The following is a 20,624-nucleotide window of genomic DNA, read 5'->3' as shown; positions in this document are numbered from 1 at the left end:
AGAGCAGCCCAAAGGCATCCAACAATCCCTAGAAAGCTATCAATGTAACCTTTCTCTCAACGTCTTCTGGTGACCATCAACACAACTTTCTTCCCTGCAAACTGAGAAATACCTGTTTGCTCCCATCTCGAAACACCGGTGTTTTTTAATTGCTTTCCACAATAATAAATTAGTGTGGATAGAAGGCTATTCATAATTAACCTAAGACTGAAAAAAACCTAAGACTTTTATAATTCTCCTCTTTATCACATCTTAAAGAGTTTTTTTTTTAAATCTGTCACAGGAATCTTGTACATAGAAGATTTTCAATAAGTGTCTGCTGCAGGAGTGTATGAATGAGAACTTACCTCACCAAAGCACATGGAGGAGCCAGCACATTATAAAACAGACACTGGCACTCTGCTCTGGGGTTCCTGGAGCATGGCAATAGAGGAGAACATTCGCCTCCTCTGTGCCCTTTCATACTTACTCCCTGAGGATAGATTCAGTGTATTTCAGGTAGCTCCCTTTTGATCTCCAATCATGTATTAGTATCACTCAATATCAAAGACAGTTACCAGGTTCCAAACAAGCTGCAAATACATCTACATGACTCTCCCTCCTCTGCAAAGTACCCCTAAGCAAGAAAAACCTCAACCTTCTACTTGCTAGCTGATTTAAAAATTAAAATGGTGACCCTGGAGAGATAGGTCAGTTGGTAAAGTATTTGCCTTGCAAGCATGAGGAGCCAAGTCCAATGACCAGAAGTCATATTAAAAAGCTAGGTGTAATGGAATACACTTGGAATCACAGGGCCAGGGAGGCAGAGACAAGCATATCCCTAGTGCTTACTGGGCTGTCAATGAAGTCTACTTGGCAAGATCTGGGCCAGTGAGAGAACCAAAACAGAGAGAGTCCAAAAAACAAAACCAAACAAGAAAGAAATGGTGGTGGGTACAAGAAGAGTGGAATCTGAGGCTGCCCTCTGCTTCCACACACATGCTTACATGCACCTGTAAATACATAAACACAGAACAAAACACAAAAATGAAAGGCTGAAATTCCAACACCCACCTAAGCTCCTCAGTAAAAGAACCAGTGTCACTGTTGGAATGAAGGACATTCAATAAATCAGATGTCTAAAGGAGCTGCTGGACGATGAAGAGACTTATATGGTCGATTACGAGCCAACAAGTCTTATCTTGATTATGATTCAGCGGCTGTGGAAAGGATTTTGTGATTAGATTAGAGACTAATGTGAACTGTAAGTAATTTTGAATGACATCATTAACCTGGTTACCTTGCCAACCAGCATCCGAGAGATAACAATGGTGGTGGCAAGGAGATGACGGTAACCATGATGTGGAGATAAAGGAGCTCGAAGTTAAGCAAAAAACTCTCCACCACCTTGGGGGATCTCTTACTCATGAAGAACACAAATACAATTTGCATAATGATACAAAGACAAAACCATGGTACCAATGACATTAGCAATGAATCACTAAAAGCAGAGAAAACACACCCTTCCTGAGTCTCTGCCAAGAAACTGGGGACTTCTTGATCCCACCCAGCAAACCTCTCTTCTACAGCTAAAGTCCATCAAACCTAGAGTCACAAGCACAAAGAGAGAGAGAGAGAGGGGGGGGGAGGGAGAGAGAGAGAGGAGAAAGCCTACTTTGTGAATGTTTTCCCCCACCCTTAAAGCCTGAATCCCCCCCTCCGAAGCCTGTTCCCCAAGTTTCAGAGACTAATTGCCACTCACCAAGCCTCCTGCTGGAAGCACGGGTATGTTGAGCATTTGTTGTTTTAGTCCTCTTCTTTGGTTGGTTAATTAGTTGACTAGGTGGGTGGGTGGCAACAGTGCTATTAACCGCATCACTGCCCAGAGAGTCCAAAGAAAGCCTCACCTGACTTAGAGAAACGGACACCCCTCCAGTGAGTCAACAAAAGCACCCAGGTGTCATTTCTCTGCAAGTTTGACTAAACCCTCAACAGGAAAGTTCCAAAATCTGTTAATTTTTTAAGGAAAAAGATAAACTATAATTTAGCTGAGAGAAGAGGAGAAAAGGATTTATCCCTGTCAACGGTCTGCTGTGAGGTAGCTTTCTGGGAGTTCCGAGCCTTCTAGTCTCAGACAAGTGAACCCCTGGTCCCCGCCAATGTCTGGGCAGGTGAACAAAAAGAACAATGGCCTTAGATGACAAACCACAAATGAAACTTGTTTCTGGGATCTTAGTGGCATAATCTTTTTTCATTTTGTCAAGGTCAGCACACAGCCAACAAGAAATACATGAAGGAAGATATCCATATATGACCATCACGGCGACTACAGGAAATCCTTCACTCATGCAGATAGGAGGGGCACTTAAAAGAAGAGTCCACATCTAAGGAAGGGAGGCAACAAGAGCCCTTCCCCCACAGCAGAAGTTTGCATGCCTGCTCTTCACAGTAACGATCACAGATTCGGTTCTTCTGATCTGCCTGTGGCGATGACTCATTCTACTTCTTGGAATTGATAAATCAATATCAGTTTTAAAAGTCCTTGCTATTAAAGTCTCTGCTAGACAGGTTGCCTTTAAAAGAGGATGGTTGAGAGGGCACTGAAAAGACAGTGTATTAATTAAGAGCATGGTAGCCAACCAAATTCTCCGCAAATTCCATATTTTGGAAGAAGCTATCAAATGCACTTCGAATGACAGAATGCCTGGTTAGCTTTTAGCAGTCACAAGAGCTGTCTGCAGTGCATCAGAATTGGTGCAAGTGTGGCAGTCTGCTGATTCCATTACATCCTCAGTACTCATCTTTTTTAATCTTACCTTTGCAAGCCCAGCCTCAGAGCGATACTTACCGTGAGAATTATCTCTGTGTGTCTACCACAGAGGAAATCATTTGCCAAAGACTGAACAAGAGTAAAGTTTTTAATTACTCTGCTTTGTAGATATGACTTTTTATTAAATGCCAATTATTTTTCTTTACCTCTCTATGGAAAAGGAGTTGTGAGGGGAATACAGAATCATTGGAGAAATCATTCATGTTCAACCTGGCCATTTTGACACGCTTTATCCACTAAGATTTGGGGAGAAATGAAAAGCAGTGTTCTCATGGAGAAAGTAAACATATATATATATATATATATGTATATGTATGTGTATATATATATATTTGGTTATATGTATATAACCAATAATATATGTTATCTACACACACCTACTATCAGCCACAAATGATTATGCCCTCAGGAACCTGCAGCTATGAGCTGGATTCACACTCGAAACCCAACAGAATCCTGTCTTTTCAGATCTCAGAAGCACTATTATCCCATATACATACAAAACACATAACTTTAGCAGAGGAATTATCTGAGGTACAGCCTTCTAACCTTTCCTGTATCCAACTTCTTTAACTGAGCCATAATGATCTTTCTGCTGTATCACTCAAACCATGAGAATCAGGTTACACTTAGGCACCATCAAGTAAGTATGTTAATGCATTCTGTGAGCCAGTGAGTCGAAATTATTTAATTCATGAATATGAAGACCTGCCCCTAACCCACAGACACATTTTAATGCAGTTACATGTCTCAGGTAGCCCAGGTTAGCCTCATACTTGTTATGTAGCCAAGGATGACTTTGATCATTTTGATCCTCCTGCCTCCACTAGATTATAGGAATGCGCTACCACGCCTGGTTGATGCTGTGCTGGGATCAAACCCAAGGGTTTCATGTATACTCTGCCAACCGTACTACATCCCCAGCCCAAACAGTAACATTTCCTTGTGCAAGGTGGTGGACATGGGGAGAGAAATGAAAAGCACACAAAAGGCTTTACATCCTTTTCCATGGGTCACTCATCTTTGCATGTTGCAATTATCTTCCTTTCCTTTTAACTTCCTTCTCTTCAGCTTTCTACCTCTGCCCCATCCTACTTCACCAATGACCACTTGGCATCAAATCCTAAGAGTTAGTAGGAAAATGAATTGGTGTCTGTGAAGCAAAGCCTATCTTAAGGTAAATAAAAACCAATGATCTGAGTGCATGTAAACTTGCCAACTTCTCTTTTAGCTATCCCCCTAGTAAAGGTTCTAAAGGGAGAAAGTACAAAGCTTTGAGTCCAACCCAAAAAGTTTGCAAAGAAAATATGTGAGTTTATGACAAATGGTTGTCTACAGAGGGGATCAGAAAAGCATTCTGTGTAATATCACTAATGTTGAATGACTTTCAATAATGGTAAGGCCTTACTATCTAGTGCATTAAAATGTCTTAAGTATTCCTTTAAGAGAAAGTTAAGATCCCTGAAACATGATGTGCAGAAACCTTTTAAAAATAACTTTTAAAGACTCTCCAGCTGTAAATGTGTGTTGCCAGTTACTGGGGACTTGCATCCTCTGAAGAAATTATTGAACGTTCTCTTCAGGAGATGGCCTCCTTCCAATGGTCTCTTCATTCGGAATGAAGTTTATGACAGTAAACAGCTCTTACTTTCGAGAACCAAAGACTGTTCAGAGTAAGAGCTTTCAAATTGATAAATATATAGCCTCCTTGTCGTTGCTATTGGGAATTTGAAGGATTTAACCTAAGTAAACATATTTCCACCAACGGTGAACGGAAACTTACTAGTAGCTTCTGTGCTTACTACAGGATTCTTCTTGGCCCTCGCTGAATTCAGGTAGATGTAGTACTTGCATGAACACCACGCTCACTGGTCAAGCATGAACTAAGACCGTCACAGTGATCATTTCCTTTTATCGCACAATGAAATTGAGGGGATACTCATTTAGGGTCCCATTTTACACAGCTTTATATCGTTTAAATACTGTCCCAAATTCTATGAGGAAGAATTGAGATATGAGCCCAGGCAAGCTAATCCAAAACCTTCAGAATTTACCTACTTACTTTTTTATCACAGGTTTCTAGGATGTAAAAAGTAAAATCCTGACCTGGGCGGTAGTGTCACTCGCCTTTAATCCTGGCGCTCAGGAGGCAGAGGCAGGTGAAACTCTGAATTTGAGGACAGCCTGGTCTACAGAGTGAGTTTCAGGACATCGGAGGCTACAAACAGAAACCCTATCTCAAAAAAACCCAAGACAATAAATAAATAAAATTCGAATATAAAAGTTCTTGGGACTAGTTGTTAAATAAAATGTTATTTCTTCCCAAAAGGTTCTTGTTAAACTTCTATTTACGGTATTATGAGAATTAGCTAGTTTCTAAATAGTAGCTTGTCATATTAGTGCAACATTTTAAATGTTTTCAAGTTCCACAGGTCACTACAGTTTTAAAGCAAACCAGGCTGGGTACAAGAACACAAATAAAAAAAATACTTAAGGAAGAAACGATATCAAAATTGTTTACCTGTTACTTGAACTGAGAAGAAGCTGAGAGCCAAGAATAGCAGTCTGAGTGTCATTGTCCTGATGAGGGTCAGGGCTGCAGCTCCTCCTGTGAGCAAGGCCGAGTGTGGTGTGAAGTTAAGTGGCACCTGCCAAGGTCTGTGACTCTCTGCCATCCAGGGCCACCTTACGGGGCACATGATCAAGGGATTCAAACCACAAGGCTTCGTGACTTTCACACAGGATATTACATTCTGTTTTTGATGACTTGACTTTTACTTCTTTTAGCGACTGCCCCACCCCCAGGCACTGAAAAGAGTGTCAACCACCAGATAATATGCTCAGGAGAGTTATTTGCTGATGAGTAACAGAACCGTGAAATGTGAGTGCTGAGGGTCCAGCAATGACAAGAGCAGACAAACAAGGTATTCTAAAGAAAAGAGAAAACCCTCTCGTGGAAAACAAACTCTTACAGACAAGCCCAAAACATAAGGCTGTGTGGGAAGTTGGGAGATTTCTATATAAGTGTTTAAATTCTATATAAATGTTATGAAATTGATGCTTGTAACAATCTTAACATAATCCTATGGAATGTATGTACAGCTCACTTCTACCAATTTTGAAAACTGCCCCCAAGTACACACTTTTCCAAGTACACACTTTTCCAAGTACACACTTGGCAAGCACCCAGGGAGCTGAGCAGCTGCAGAAATTTCCAGAGCAAAGAGGAAGTCATAAAAACGCCATATTTTTTTTTAGGGAAACAGGAGGCAAACAAAACAGGTTCCCTATGTCCCTCAAAGAACCATTCAAAACCCGGACCATTGGAAGGTGCACCACAGAGACATCCTGGGGTATCTGTAACCAGCCCTCCACACCTCTCAACCCCTGGCCTATAGACAGGACTAGTATACCAGCATGGCCAGCCCCATATTCCTCTTCTGGAACCTTCCTTGATCCTCCTGGCCAGCATCTGTACTCAACAGCTTCCCTGGTAGTCCGGCTTTTATACAAGCTGTAAACACCCGATGAGGTGTCAGCACTGCATGGTTATACGAATCTCACACACGTTAGCTTTTTCAAAACTTTCTCCATGATTATTTTTTTCTTTCCTGATAATCTAAGCTTTGTGAAACCAGCCTCGTTTGTGGTTTTGTATATATTTTAAAGGACAATTTGTATTGTTTTTTTCATATGTAGAAAATTTAGAAAAAGAAATATAAGCATAAAAATCAAGGTTTACCTGCATTCTTCCCAAATTGTAAAAGCACTTAATATTTGAGCCATTACTTTCCATGTTGTTTTGTTTGTGGTTTTTTGTAGATATGTTATCATATGTTAATTTCAAAGGCATCCCCATGTGATGTAGATATTTTATTAAGTTTTAGCTGGTATATAAAACAAATATTAAATGTATTAATGAAAAAAACATGAAATTTTATAGGCATATATTTTTAAATATTTAAATCAGATTAAGAATTGGTTTTTGCATATTTATTATCACTCTGTGTGTGTGTGTGTGTGTGTGTGTGTGTGTGTGTGTGTGTGTGTGTTCCAACTCTATCCTGTAATAGCACACTAAATTTCTTGCTTTTATCTATCTGCGGCTTAGTACCCATGAGTCAACCTTCCTCTCCTCTTCCTTTCCCAGCCGTTGTTTGGTAACCACTGTTCTACACTCGATTATTTTTAAACAGGGTCTCCATATGTAGCTCAGGCTGGCCTCAAACTTGTAATTCTCTTGACACATGCTAGTATTATAGAAGTCAACCACAATACCTGATTCTATTCTCCTGTTCTAGGCAATCAATATTTTGTTTTGTTTTGTTTTATCTTCAATTGGATGAAATTATGTGGTACTTGTCTTTCTGTAGCCAACTTCTCTCTCAATGACAGTATACAGAATAGAAAAAGATTTTCACAAAATCCATATTTGACAGAGGGCTAATATCTAAAGTATTTAAAGAACTCAAGAAACTAGACATCAACAAACTAAATAATCTAATTTTAAAATGGGATACATATCTAAACAGATAGTTCTCAGCAGAGGAATTTCAAATGGGTGAGAAACATTTCAACATTCTTTGCCATGCAGGAAATGCAAATCAAAACAACTTTGAGATTCCATGCTGCACCTGTCAGGATGGCTAAGATCAAAAACACAAGTGACAGCTCGTGCTGGTGAGGATGTAGAACAAGGGGAACTCTCCTCCATTGCTGGTGGGAGTGCAAACTTACATAACCACCTTGAAAATCAATATGGCAGTTTCTCAGAAAATTGGGAATCTCTCTACCTCAAGACTCAGCCATACCGTGGTAACTCCTGAGCATATAACTAAAGGACACTCCATTCTCCCACAAGGGCACTTGCCCAACTATGTCCGTAGCAACTATATTAGTAATAACTAGAAACTGGAAAAAATCTAGATGTCCCTCAACAAAGAACAGATTTTTTTTAGAAAATGTGACACATTAACACAATGGGGTATACTCAGCTGGTAGAAAATGGCATCACAAAATTTTCAGGCAAATTAAAGAACTAGAAAAAATCATCCTGTATAAAGTAACTCACACCCAGAGAGACAAATGTGGTCTGTACTTACTTCTAAGTAGATATTAGCTAAAAGTAAAAGACAGTCATGCTACAATTCACAGACCCAGAGAGGCTAAGTATCAAGGAGTACTTTAAAGGGGCATTGTGGGGGGACACAAGATATTCCCAGGCAGGGGAAATAGAATAGATTTCCCAGGTGGAGATGAGAAGAGGAAGGATTGGGTGGGTGAGGGTGGATGGAGTGAGAGAATACTGGGAGAAACAACTAGAATTGGGGCAAGGAGCATTTGAGGAATGAGTTAGAAAACTAGTACAGTGGAAACTCCATGGAATCTATGAACAAAGCCTCTTAGTAATGGGAAACGAGAAGCTACAGCCACCCTCTGTAACGAGGCAAGGCCTCAAGTGGAGGGATGGGACATCAACCCAGCCATATAACCTCCAACCTACCATGTCATGCCTGCACGGTGTGCTGGCACTGGAGCCCAGCATAATCACCATCAGAGAGGCCAGAAAGAATTCATCCAATAACTAATGGGAGAGGACACAGAGTCCCACGACCAAACATTAGGAGGAGCTCAGGGAGTTCTGCAGAGGCGGGGGGAGGAATAGAGGAGCAGAGGCGAGAAGGGCACCACAAGAACACAGCCCACAAAATCAACTGACTGGGACTCAAGTGGACTCACAAAGGTCAGCGATCCTGTATGGGTCTGACCCAGGTCCTCTGCATACACGTTATGGTTGTGTAGCTTAATGCTCTTGTGGGATTCCTAACAGTGGGTTCCAGGATATTACTGAGTCTTTTGCTTGCTTTTGGGACATTTTTCTTCCTCCTGGGTTGCCCTGTCCAGTCTTAATGTGATGGCATGTGCCTGGCCTTCTTGTAGCTTGTTATACCATATTGGGTTGATGTATCTGGAAGACCTGCTCTTTTCTGAGGGGTGGAGATGGGGGATCCAGGAGAAAGGGGAGGTAGTGGGGGAGTGTAGTTGGACATGTGACTACTTTATGGGTTCTTTTTTCTTCCACTCTTCTCCACACCTTTCCTACTCTTTCAACTCACTAACACTAGGTAGGGGTAGAAAAAAGGATAGAGGTGAAAGGGGTTGATGTTATCATTATACTACTTCCTGTTGATTGGGGCACTGAGTTTGGCACTGAGTTTAATATTTCAGTCAAGATATCTAATTATTTCTTCTTCTTCTTCTTCTTCTTCTTCTTCTTCTTCTTCTTCTTCTTTCTCCTCCTCCTCCTCTTCTTCCTCCTCTTCCTCCTCTTCCTCCTCCTCTTCCTCTTCCTCCTCCTCCTCCTCCTCCTCTTCTTCCTCCTCTTCCTCCTCTTCCTCCTCCTCTTCCTCTTCCTCCTCCTCCTCCTCCTCCTCTTCTTCTTCTCTGCACATAACTACTTTAAAAAAAACACAACCCACCATCAACAACAACCTTACCTCCTGGGTCACTAGCATTTATATATCTTCTGAAAAGTCCTCAGAATTTCTAACATCACAGTCACAGAAACTGTTTTCAGCAGCAAAGTCATGCCCCTGCTAGAGCACAAGGCAAATCGTAGTCAGCTACCGTGGACAATCGGAAGCAGCCCCTATATCCTAGACCTGGGATTAAAATGAATATATATTCCTATAATATTTTTGTATTTTTAAGAAACCAAAACTCTCACTATAGGAGAGAGACTGAGAGGAGGGGGCAGAGGGAAAATTCCAATTGGGATGTAACATATAAGAGAAGAATAAATAAAAAGGAAAAGGCCTAAAACAATAAGTTTGTGTTTTAAATTATGTACACGCATACATGTGAGTGCAAATGCCTGAGAAACTGAGAAAAGGATGCAGAGCCTTTGGGGCCCAAGTGGCTGCAGGGAACTGAACCTGAAGCAGCAAGCGTTCCTAACCACTGAGTCATCTCTCCAGCCCCTTTACTTACTTCTCTGAATGCAATGACCTCCATTTCTGTTCACACAGCAGCACCTTCTTCTTTTTCATTGCAGAGTCTATTCGTTCCACATGCTCCTGGTTCATTCATAATGAACAGACTCTTAGGTTGCTCCGCGTCCTCTGCTGTGAGTGGTGCTGCGGTGTACTCCCGCGTCCTCTGCTGTGAGTGGTGCTGCGGTGTACTCCCACGTGTACTCCCGTGTCCTCTGCTGTGAGTGGTGGTGCGGTGTACTCCCGCGTCCTCTGCTGTGAGTGGTGGTGCGATGTACTCCCGTGTCCTCTGCTGTGAGTGGTGGTGCGGTGTACTCCGGTGTCCTCTGCTGTGAGTGGTGGTGCGGTGTACTCCCGCGTCCTCTGCTGTGAGTGGTGGTGCGATGTACTCCCGTGTCCTCTGCTGTGAGTGGTGGTGCGGTGTACTCCCGCGTCCTCTGCTGTGAGTGGTGGTGCGGTGTACTCCCGTGTCCTCTGCTGTGAGTGGTGGTGCGGTGTACTCCCGTGTCCTCTGCTGTGAGTGGTGCTACGGTGTACTCCCACGTGTACTCCCGCGTCCTCTGCTGTGAATGGTGGTGCGGTGTACTCCCACATGTACTCCCGTGTCCTCTGCTGTGAGTGGTGGTGCGGTGTACTCCCGTGTCCTCTGCTGTGAGTGGTGGTGCGATGTACTCCCGCGTCCTCTGCTGTGAGTGGTGCTACGGTGTACTCCCACGTGTACTCCCGCGTCCTCTGCTGTGAATGGTGGTGCGGTGTACTCCCACATGTACTCCCGTGTCCTCTGCTGTGAGTGGTGGTGCGGTGTACTCCCGTGTCCTCTGCTGTGAGTGGTGGTGCGGTGTACTCCCGTGTCCTCTGCTGTGAGTGGTGCTGCGGTGTACTCCCACGTGTACTCCCGTGTCCTCTGCTGTGAGTGGTGGTGCGGTGTACTCCCGCGTCCTCTGCTGTGAGTGGTGGTGCGATGTACTCCCGCGTCCTCTGCTGTGAGTGGTGGTGCGGTGTACTCCGGTGTCCTCTGCTGTGAGTGGTGGTGCGGTGTACTCCCGTGTCCTCTGCTGTGAGTGGTGGTGCGGTGTACTCCGGTGTCCTCTGCTGTGAGTGGTGGTGCGGTGTACTCCGGTGTCCTCTGCTGTGAGTGGTGGTGCGATGTACTCCCGCGTCCTCTGCTGTGAGTGGTGGTGCGGTGTACTCCCGTGTCCTCTGCTGTGAATGGTGGTGCGGTGTACTCCCACGTGTACTCCCGCGTCCTCTGCTGTGAATGGTGGTGCGGTGTACTCCTGTGTCCCCTGCTCTGAGTGGTGGTGCGGTGTACTTTGGAATGGGATAGCTCCTCTACTTCTGATTGAATTTCCCTTGGATGCCCTCCCCCAGTAGGATAACAAATCACATGGGGGCTCCTTCCCCCACATCTTCCCCAACATTTACCACTCTTCCCTGTAATATCTGTTCTCTCTGTACTGATAAGGTACCTCACTGTGGCTTCGATTTGGGTACTCCTCATAATTAACGATGTTAAGCCTTTTTCCTGTATCCTTTGCCCTTTTGTGATGGCGTCTTTTGAGAAATGTCTATCCAAGTTTAAAACTCATTTTAATTGAGTTATTTACAGTTTATCCATTGGGTTTTGGAGTTCTTTATATATTCTAAATATCAACCCTTTATCAGACACATACTTTGCAAACATTTTCCTTTTTTAATGTGTTTTTGTCCTTTAATGATTTGTTACACTGGAATACTAGATCTATTATAAACAACTTATAACTTCTCATTCTTTTTTAAATATAACATTTTTACTTTTTAATTTTTCTTTGCTTATTCACTTATATCCTGCTCACTGCCCCCGCCCAGTCACCCCCTTCCCTTCTCCTCTGAGAGGGTGGGGGCCACCAGGTGTCCCTCCCACCCCACACCTGCCACCCTGGCACCTCAAGTCTCTGCGAGGTCCTTCCTCTTCCACTGAGGTCAGACAATGCCCAGCAGGTACAATCCATCCCACATACAGGCAACAGCTTTTGGGACAGCCCTGCTCCAGTTGTCCAGGACCCACATAAAAGGCAAGCTGCAGATCTGCTACATGTAAGCAGGAAGTCATAGGTCCAGCCATGTTCTTTGGTTGGTAGTTCAGACTCTGAGAGCCCCAAGTGTCCAGGTTAGTTGACTCTGTTGGTCTTCCTGTGGAGTTCCTATCCCCTTAGGGAACACAAACATTTTCTTGCATCCAGTAGATCATTTCTTTGCTTTTTTATTTTCTTAATGACTTTTAAGTTTACTATAGTGACATTCACCTGTTTTTGCTTTATTTTTATAATTTTGATGTCTTCTCCAAAATGTGGTGTGTGTGTGTGTGTGTGTGTGTGTGTGTGTGTGTGTGTATGTTCTGTCACAGTTTTCTATGGCTTATTTTAAAAAGGTAAAAGTCAGTTAATGTTCTCAAGCATATTAAGATAGTAAGATAGCATCCAGTTCATGTTACACATATGGTAATGCTTAACTGAACTGAGCTTACATGGAAATGAACCAGGACAACTGATCTGATTTGACTCCTTTATTGAAAATGAAGGAAGATGAATCTCTGGGTAAAGTGACACAGATTTAAAAGACAGCAATTAAGCATACTCAAGTCTTTGAAAAGGGATTTAATTTTACTTATGTATGTATATGACTGTGTGAGAGTATGTCACATGGATGCAGGTACCTGTAGAGGCCAGGAGAGGGCGCCATGTTCCTCTGGAGCTGGAGTTACAGACCTAAGCTACGTAATAGGGATGATGGAACCAAATTCTGATCCTCTGAAAGAGCAGCAGGAGCTCTTAACCACTGAGCCATCCCTCCAGGCCCCAGTGCACTTAATGTTTATCAATGGACTAGTAAAAGCTGGCTTTCTTTCCTTAGAATAAAAAGAAACACAAGCTGCCATTTGTTCCCCCACACACCTTTCAAAATACATGTTCAATTGTGTGTGTGTGTGTGTGTATACATACACACACACACACACACACACACACACACACACACATATATATATATATATATATATATATATATATATATATATATATATATATATTGAACTCACAGGATATCCTCTTATTTAAATAATTAATTTAAAATAAAAAGGCCCATACTTTATTTGCCATTTCACGTTTGTTCTTGAGATTCAATGGCATTCCTGTAATCCTAAGAAATAGAAATGAGAGAAGGAATCTTAAACCCGAGAGTGCACAAAGGTACCCTGACATGTCTGTAGCATTAATAGTTTAATAAATCCCGGCTTGGAGTTACTACCCACCTCGATGGCTTATGTTCCCAAATGAAAGACACCCACACAGCCTTTATGTTTTAATAAGCCTTAAGCAGCACAATAGCTGGGCAACTGTCTAACCTCCATGCTGTTACCTCCTGCCGATAACTCTGAGTTCCTACTTACTAATTTCCAGGTTCCATCTTGGCTGCTCTTGACTCAGTTGAGCAGAGCCCTCAGCCCCTGTACATGGAGGCTCCACTGCTCCATCCTACATGTTCTTAAGGCGTGGTCTCTCTTCTCTCCTCTCCTCCACACTGTCCTTAAGCATGGCTAAGCTATCCCCCCTCTCTCTCTCCTTGTGGTCCCAATCTCCATAACCCTAAACCTACCTACCTCTCTCTCTCTCTCTCTCTCTCTCTCTCTCTCTCCCTCCCTCTCTCTCTCTCTCTCTCCCTCCCTCTCTCTCTCTCTCTCTCTCTCAAAGAAGAAGAAGAAGAAGAAGCTTTGAGAGAGCTATAGTCTCAATTCATCTTATATAAAACAGAGATGAAAATATCTAACTCAATATGTTGTTCATATTTCACACAGTATGAATCTTCTCCATCCTTAATCTAGAGACATATTTGATCTCTATTTCACATTGCTTGTAAAGGCTGAATAAATGTTTGTTAACTCCATCAGAACAGATCATAAAATGTACCTGTGGTCTATTTAGATGGATCCATTTTACTACACAGAGTGGTTTCTTCCAGCATGTGTCTTTGGAAATTAGCATTGTGTTTCCCCTTATTGGACACTCTTGAAGTTTGAACACACATAGGTATTAACTACAAAGTATCATTGAAAGCTTCCAAGAGTTACAGTGTTGAGCTGCGAGTTATCAGTAAGAAGTCTTGTAGCTACTGTCACACAGAACAAGCCAAACAGCATAAAGCATATTGATCTGGATTCCAGTTAGATACTTGCTATTCATTTATGTTCCTAATTCTTCCACAGCTCCTTCTACACAGGTTCAAATGCTCCCAGGATGGTTGTAGGAAAATAGTGAAACAAGTGATTCTGTCTTTGGGCTTTATAGTATTATGCCAGCTGCTAGTATTTTTTTAAGAATTTATTTAAAATGATAGGCAATGATGAAGTTATGAAAGTCATGTATATTACCCCAAACATGCAGAATCAGTGCCTTATACAGAAAATAATGCTAAACCCGGAAGAAAGGAAAGTTACAGTGATCATCTAATCCAACCGAGTAAAACTTTTGCAAGAACAACTTAAGAGTTTTTATCAAGAACTACATGAAACAATATTGTGAAATTTTTCCTAGAGCAATTACCTAAAGGACCTAAGTGGACTTTGGCCCCTTAGCAGGTAGGCTTATCACTGAGTTATAAAAGCTGTAGCTAAGATTTATCTGAGGCTTCCAGCTGCATGAGCTAAGAGCTAGGCATGCTTCATCTCACCTAATCCTCACTACAACCCCAGGAGGTGAAGAGCATCATTATCTCCATTTCATGGTTAAGGAAACAAGAGCTCAGAGTGGCTAAGCCGTATACTCACAATGCAACTCTAAGCAGCTGTCTTAATTTGTTTCATTCTGCTAAACGTGACTCTAAGGCAGTGGTTCTCAACCTTCCTAATGCTGTGACCCTCTAATACATTTCCTCATGCTGTGGTGACTCCCAACCATAAAGTTACTATGTTGCTACTTCATAACTGTAGTGTTTCTACTGTCATGAATCCTAATGTAAGACTCTGATATGCAGGCTGTCTCATATGGGAGCCCCAAGGGGGACACAACCCAGTGGTTAAGAACTGCTTCTCTAATGTCTTCTTTAATCAGGACGATTTGGTTCTCAGCACCATCATGCTGACCTTATACTCATGGAGACCTCACCAGAAGAGGAACAAAGTATCAAAGTACAGCCTTGATATCATCTGAAAGGAAGTTATCCTGACCAGACAAAGAACTCAGACTACTGTGAGCAAGGCAGACCTATCAGGAGCCCAGACAATAGGCTCTGACAAGAAGTTCGTGTATTTGTCAATCTGAAGAAAGCAAAGGGGGCGTGGCATCATGAACACGGAGAAGGTGTGCTGCCTTCAGACTCCAGCTAGGCCACGTCAACAGGGTAAACTTACATACCTGACATTGTTTGCTGAGAAGATGGTTATCAGCGAAATAGTCAACTATACCCAAAATTCTGCATTTCTGAAAATCTGACGGTTTCACTGAGGTTGATCTAAAGACAGTCTCCTACCTTCTGGATGGCATGGCACAGGGGCAGCAAGCTTCCTGTGTCTGATTTGCTGCTTAAAGGCACTGGGATGTTTAGGTATTTTCTGGAGTCCAGATGACAATTAGACATGATTGTGGTGGGAGAGCAAGGAAAGGAATGCATTTCACTCTGCATCCTGTATTGAACCTGACAGATCCCTTTTCTATTCCTGACCATGTAATAAGTGGATTGTAAGCCGGCCACCTCTAACCTCTTCAGGAACTGAAATCCTGTCCAAGCCTTGGGAAAACTGTCATGCTTAAGCTTCCTCCCCCTCTGCTACAAGTTTTATAGGCCTTCGAACGTGTTGCTTAAAGCGGCCCCCCCAGGAAATAAAGCTGTTAACTTCAACATTGCTCTCCGTGGTCGCTCATGTTACTGACCCACTGGGAATCTGCTCCTCCTCCCTGCTCTGCTGTGGCCCCCTGTCTCCTACTCTTTCCCACAAGTTCCCACAGTCACTGAATAAGGAAGGTCATCTGAATACATCTGTCCACTTCCCGGAATGTCATAGAAGAGTAACAGCTGTTGACCTGCTATCCTGTTTGTCCCAAAAGCAGCCTGGATGAACTCCAGCTAATATATACAATCTCTACTTCCTATGAAGAATGTAGGGCCAGGAGAGTGCTCTCCACACTTGCTTTGATTTTTAGCATAAATGCAACCTGCTTTTAAAAATCGAATCTTATTACTAATAATTAATGATTATACTTGTGGCTATAGTTTATTAAGCATTTGCTATGTAAGGCAAAGGCAAAACCATCTCAAAGATTTAAGACTTAATTTTTCTAGAAAAAGCAGTGTGTTTTTCTTCCTAAGTGATATCATGCTTAGTTATCTTTACACACACACACACACACACACACACACACACACACACACACGTCTTTATCAATCTCCCATAAGTACACAGGATGAAATTAAAATTGTGTGCTTTCTTCTAGAAATAGGAAGGAGAGGTACTTGGGAAGGAGAGAGGGAGCTGAGTGGTGACATGAGAGAATCCAGAAGCTATGGCAGGTAGATGAAGAATTTGGGTGCCAGCCTGGACTATATACAATCAGTTTGCAGCCAGCCTGAGCTATGCGATCTCAAAAAGAATGCACAAAAGGAAAAACAGGAAAAGACCACTAAGACCAGATAAATCTAGGATTTGTGTAAGAATGCACCTAGAACACCCACAACACCAACGCTACATATGGTGTCTTTTACATATTGCCTTGAGAAGAAGTCCAGACGACTTCAGTGCTCACAGAATGTAGCTCCCATGGCATCCCAGCCCACTCAGACTTGGAGTGCCTAGCACCGAGCTCATCGATCTGCCCAATCGCAGACTCTGGATGGAGACTGGGAATATGGGGAAACCTTATCCTCTCAGGGCTTGGCTCTGAGCTAATTTCTCCTGATATTGCTCACACTGTGACATTTACTCATGTTTGCTGGACCAAATTATTATCAGGCTCTTCTGGGGAAACCACAGTTGTGCAGCTCTAAACGGAACAAGTAAGACCGGAAGTGTATGTAAGTCACGTGAAGTCACCTTAGAAATGCATTCATTCACCCTATAGACTGGAAGATTAAGAGAATTCCCATATCCCCTCAAAAATGTCAGCCTTGAAGAAACGTGGAGGAAGAAGACCCTAATCTACCTGGAGAGGCACGTGTGAGCAGGGTCACATGATACAGAGAATACAGACCATAGTCAGGAGGGGAACTTGCTTTTCAGGCACAGTATACACTACCAATAAAAGTCTTAAGGGGCCTGGCCTGCTTGCAGACCCACAAAGAGTTGGGTGACGTGAAAGTGAAATTTCACCAAGGAAGGCTTGGGCTGTGGCAGACTTGTCAGTCACCACGAATCTCCACACCATGCTTGGATCTTACTCTGTGAACTGAGTTCAGTGCAGAAGTCTTACAGTAAGACAAACCCCTGCTTTGATGTCATGGACTCAGGAGGCATCTGCATAATGGATCCAGTGTTTAAAACAGGTCTGCTCGCCAATGTCGGTTTCATATGATTGTTATCAGTGGCCTTAAGCTCTGTGTCCAGCCTGACTGCTGAGCGCTCAGAGCAGAGGAAGGTGAAAGCGGGCCTTAGGGGACTTCCAGCTCAGGGCCACTACAAGCAGTGAAGTGGCTCCTTCCCACTTGTGCCTTAAATCTTGGTATTTTTCTGTTGTTGAGTTTGGAAAGGATAATAAATTACTGTCTTCCACTTGCTGACTCAGTTTTAAATCAAGTGAGAAAGATTAAGAAAGGCAAAGGAGTCAGGCTGATGGGCAGAGAACTGTCCCTGAGAAAAACCACTGGAGACGGTGACTGAGACCTGCAGCCACAGAAAGCAGCCCAGAATTCTGCACATTTATACAACCGGCCACAGGCATCGCTGGAGAACCACAGACACTGCCTCCAAGGATAGAGTCTTTACTCCTAGCTAGCGCGTGGTACAGAAAAAAGGTTGGTCAGGAAGGTGGGGATGAGACACAAGAGAGTCGGGGGCGGCGGGAGGTGTGACATCAGGGGAGCAATTGTTTAAATCAAGAGAAAAGGCGAGATTTCAAATCCACAACAAAATGCATCACGAGAAGGAAAACTGAAGGCCTGAGAAACAGAAAGAAAAAAGAGGAAGTGACCAGTTTCTTAGTGTCCATTGTCTAGGATCAGAAGCTACAGACTGACAAATGATGGTCCCTTTTGCAGTTCACCCATATTATCTCAGAAAACCCATGTGTGGGAGCTTGTAGTCCATGTTATTGATGAAGAGACCTAGGAAACAGCCACAAAGGACTCAGGCACACTTCCCCCAGCTCTTAGATGCCTTGACTTCTTGTTTTTTGTCATTAAATCACAGCTTCCGAATAAACTCCACCTAAGCTGTATGAACTGATAGGAGAAGCATCAGAAACTATACTCCCGTGGATCATGAGTTCAAGGTCAACCTGGGTGGCATGAGACCTAGTAAAAAGGAAGGAAGCAAGCAAGGCAGGCAGGCAGGCGAGCAGGCAGGCAGGAAGACGAGCTCACACCTTGTAGCTCACACCTTGTGGTGGGCGACGGGTGAATATTCTGTGCATTCTTATATTCAGTTTTTAGTCTTTGGTGATATGACCAGACACTGCTTCTGTCTCTTCTCCCTCCCTCCAAAATGCAGAAATAGAAGCATTTTCATTTCAGCAAAGAGTGAGAATATGGCACTTAACTCGAGGGTGCCACCTCAGACAGTCATCTAACCTCTCAGGCTTGCTACTGTTGCTGTCTGTGCTGAGAAATTCAGACTTCCAAAAATATCACTGGTAAGGTGGCTGAGCGGTGGAAGTGGCAGACTGGATAATGATTTGCACTATGTCTTCAGATGTGGTCCCTAAGGACGCCGAGGCTGCAGCCCACAGGGACTGGGAAGGCTATGGCTGGCTGCTGGACTTTACCCAGGTCCTGGAGGTCATGGTTTCAAAACAAATGATGTCTGTTATTTTTTCAGATTGCTGCATAGGGAACATTTATGAAAATGTACAATTTGTACCCAATATTATGGGCACAGTCTCTCAGATCTATCTAACTCTAAATCTACCACTCTTTCTAGTTCTTGGAAATCCAGTCTCTGAATTGGTCTACAAACTGGACAAAGTGTGTGTGGTGTATCTGCATAGATAAGGGGTTCACAGAACCTCTTGACTCTTGCCTTTTTGCCACCAAAACAGAAGAAGTATATCATATGAGAGGAGATATGAAAATGAGATAGGTTAAAAATGAAAGCCTATTGAATTCCAGTAACTAAGCCTGCTGTTCTTGACCTTTCTTGTGTCCAGAAACCCTTTACCCATCTAAGAGCCTTATCTCAATAGTTTTTAAATGTATAGGATAAATACATATGGCTGCAAAATCAAAAGCTCATCTATACTACTAGAACACAGTTTTCATCAATCAAGCATAGTGGCGTGTCTTTAGTGCCAGCACTCAGGAGACAAAGACAGGCAGATCTATGAGTTCAAGATCATCCTCAACTACAGAGTGAGTTCCAGGACAGCCATGCTAAACAGGAAAACTCTGTCTTGAAAAAAAACCAACCAACCAAAACAAAACAAAATACAGTTTTCAAATATTTGAGGAAGGGGTCAATGTGGTGGTGGGGTGGTTTGGGATGTGTGTGCATGTGAGTGTGCGAGAGAGAGAGAGAGAGAGAGAGAGAGAGTGTGTGTGTGTGTGTGTGTGTTTTGAGGGGTATCAAACTTCAGGCCTTGCTCGTAAGAATGTTCCTTAACATTGAGCTTCATTCCCCAGAGCCATTTTTACTTTTCTGATGCAGGGTTTCACTGCATAGCCCAATCCAGCTTGGAATCCACACCAGTCCCGCCTTGGCCTCCCATTAAAGGTGTATACGTCAGCACTTGGCTTTACCTTTTTTCAAAGGAATATTTTCATCAAACATACTGTGGTAAGAAAATAATCTGTGATCTCTACTGATGACAAAGTCACGAGTTAAAGTAAAATCACTGTGGTCCGTTGCCTAAATATATCTTTGCAGTGTTAAATTTCAGTTAGAGAGGATAGTGGAAAAGAGGATGTCATTCTCCTCACCAAGTTTATATGCATGGCTCCCTGAGAAGCCCTGGATAAGGCAGGACATCTGACAGCCATTAGCACCTCATCTACCTACGCATGAACCATAAACACAAACTCGCACATGCACAGTAAACACTCAGCATCCGAGACCTGGCGTCTGGATGCGTCCTAATAACCTCCATGAGAGAGGATGGCTGTCATTCTAAAGGATCGTGAAGCAGACAGGGTAAATAACATTATACACTCCGGCCGCCATATGCTCCTAGACCTCCAGTTCCAAATAGCAGCTGAATATGGATGGGGGCTCCCACCATGGTGCTGATGCTTGGGCCAGAATCACAAGCTCCACCAGTTCACTCTTCTAGTACTTGTTTTTTCCTGCACTTTAGATGAAGTGCAACTTTCCATTCCCACCACTATTACTCAGCTGAGATGAGACCTTAAATTCATGACGGGAGGACCTCGCCCAAGTTCGGAATCCTTTTTTCATTTGTCTGTCTGTTTATTTTTTATCTTTATGTATATGTGTGTGTACACCCTGTGTGGGAAGCATCTGTGGAATCCAGAAGAGAGTGTTGGATCCACTGGAACTAGAGTGGCAGTCAACAGTTGCTAGAAGATAGGCTCTCGTATTCTTTAGTGGCGTAGCCACTGTTAAGTTAGCCATGCTCATGAAAGCAATCCTAATTAGACTCAATGAGTCACATCCGACACCCTCCAAACACCAAGAAAGTGCATAAAAA

At 43.0% G+C, this 20,624-nt stretch overlaps 1 protein-coding gene across 2 annotated transcripts in view; it reads right to left on the bottom strand.

Moving 5' to 3' along the window:
- The window catches only part of Cd28 (Cd28 molecule), a 28,877-nt gene extending 23,468 nt beyond the window's left edge, over nucleotides 1-5,409 (bottom strand). Inside the window, exon 1 of one of the 2 annotated variants that reach the window (NM_013121.2) lies at nucleotides 5,331-5,409. In NM_013121.2, the coding sequence (NP_037253.2) occupies nucleotides 5,331-5,385 (55 nt within the window). In that variant the 5' untranslated portion in view covers nucleotides 5,386-5,409. The other variant, XM_008767078.4, reaches the window with a different exon arrangement.
- Nucleotides 5,410-20,624: the final 15,215 nt, after the last annotated feature.

This window comes from Rattus norvegicus, chromosome 9 (genome assembly GCF_036323735.1).
Source record: "Rattus norvegicus strain BN/NHsdMcwi chromosome 9, GRCr8, whole genome shotgun sequence".
In the NCBI taxonomy this organism is placed as follows: Eukaryota; Metazoa; Chordata; class Mammalia; order Rodentia; family Muridae; genus Rattus; species Rattus norvegicus.
Note: the sequence above shows the minus strand (reverse complement) of the source record. Positions and strands in the feature narration are given on the sequence as shown.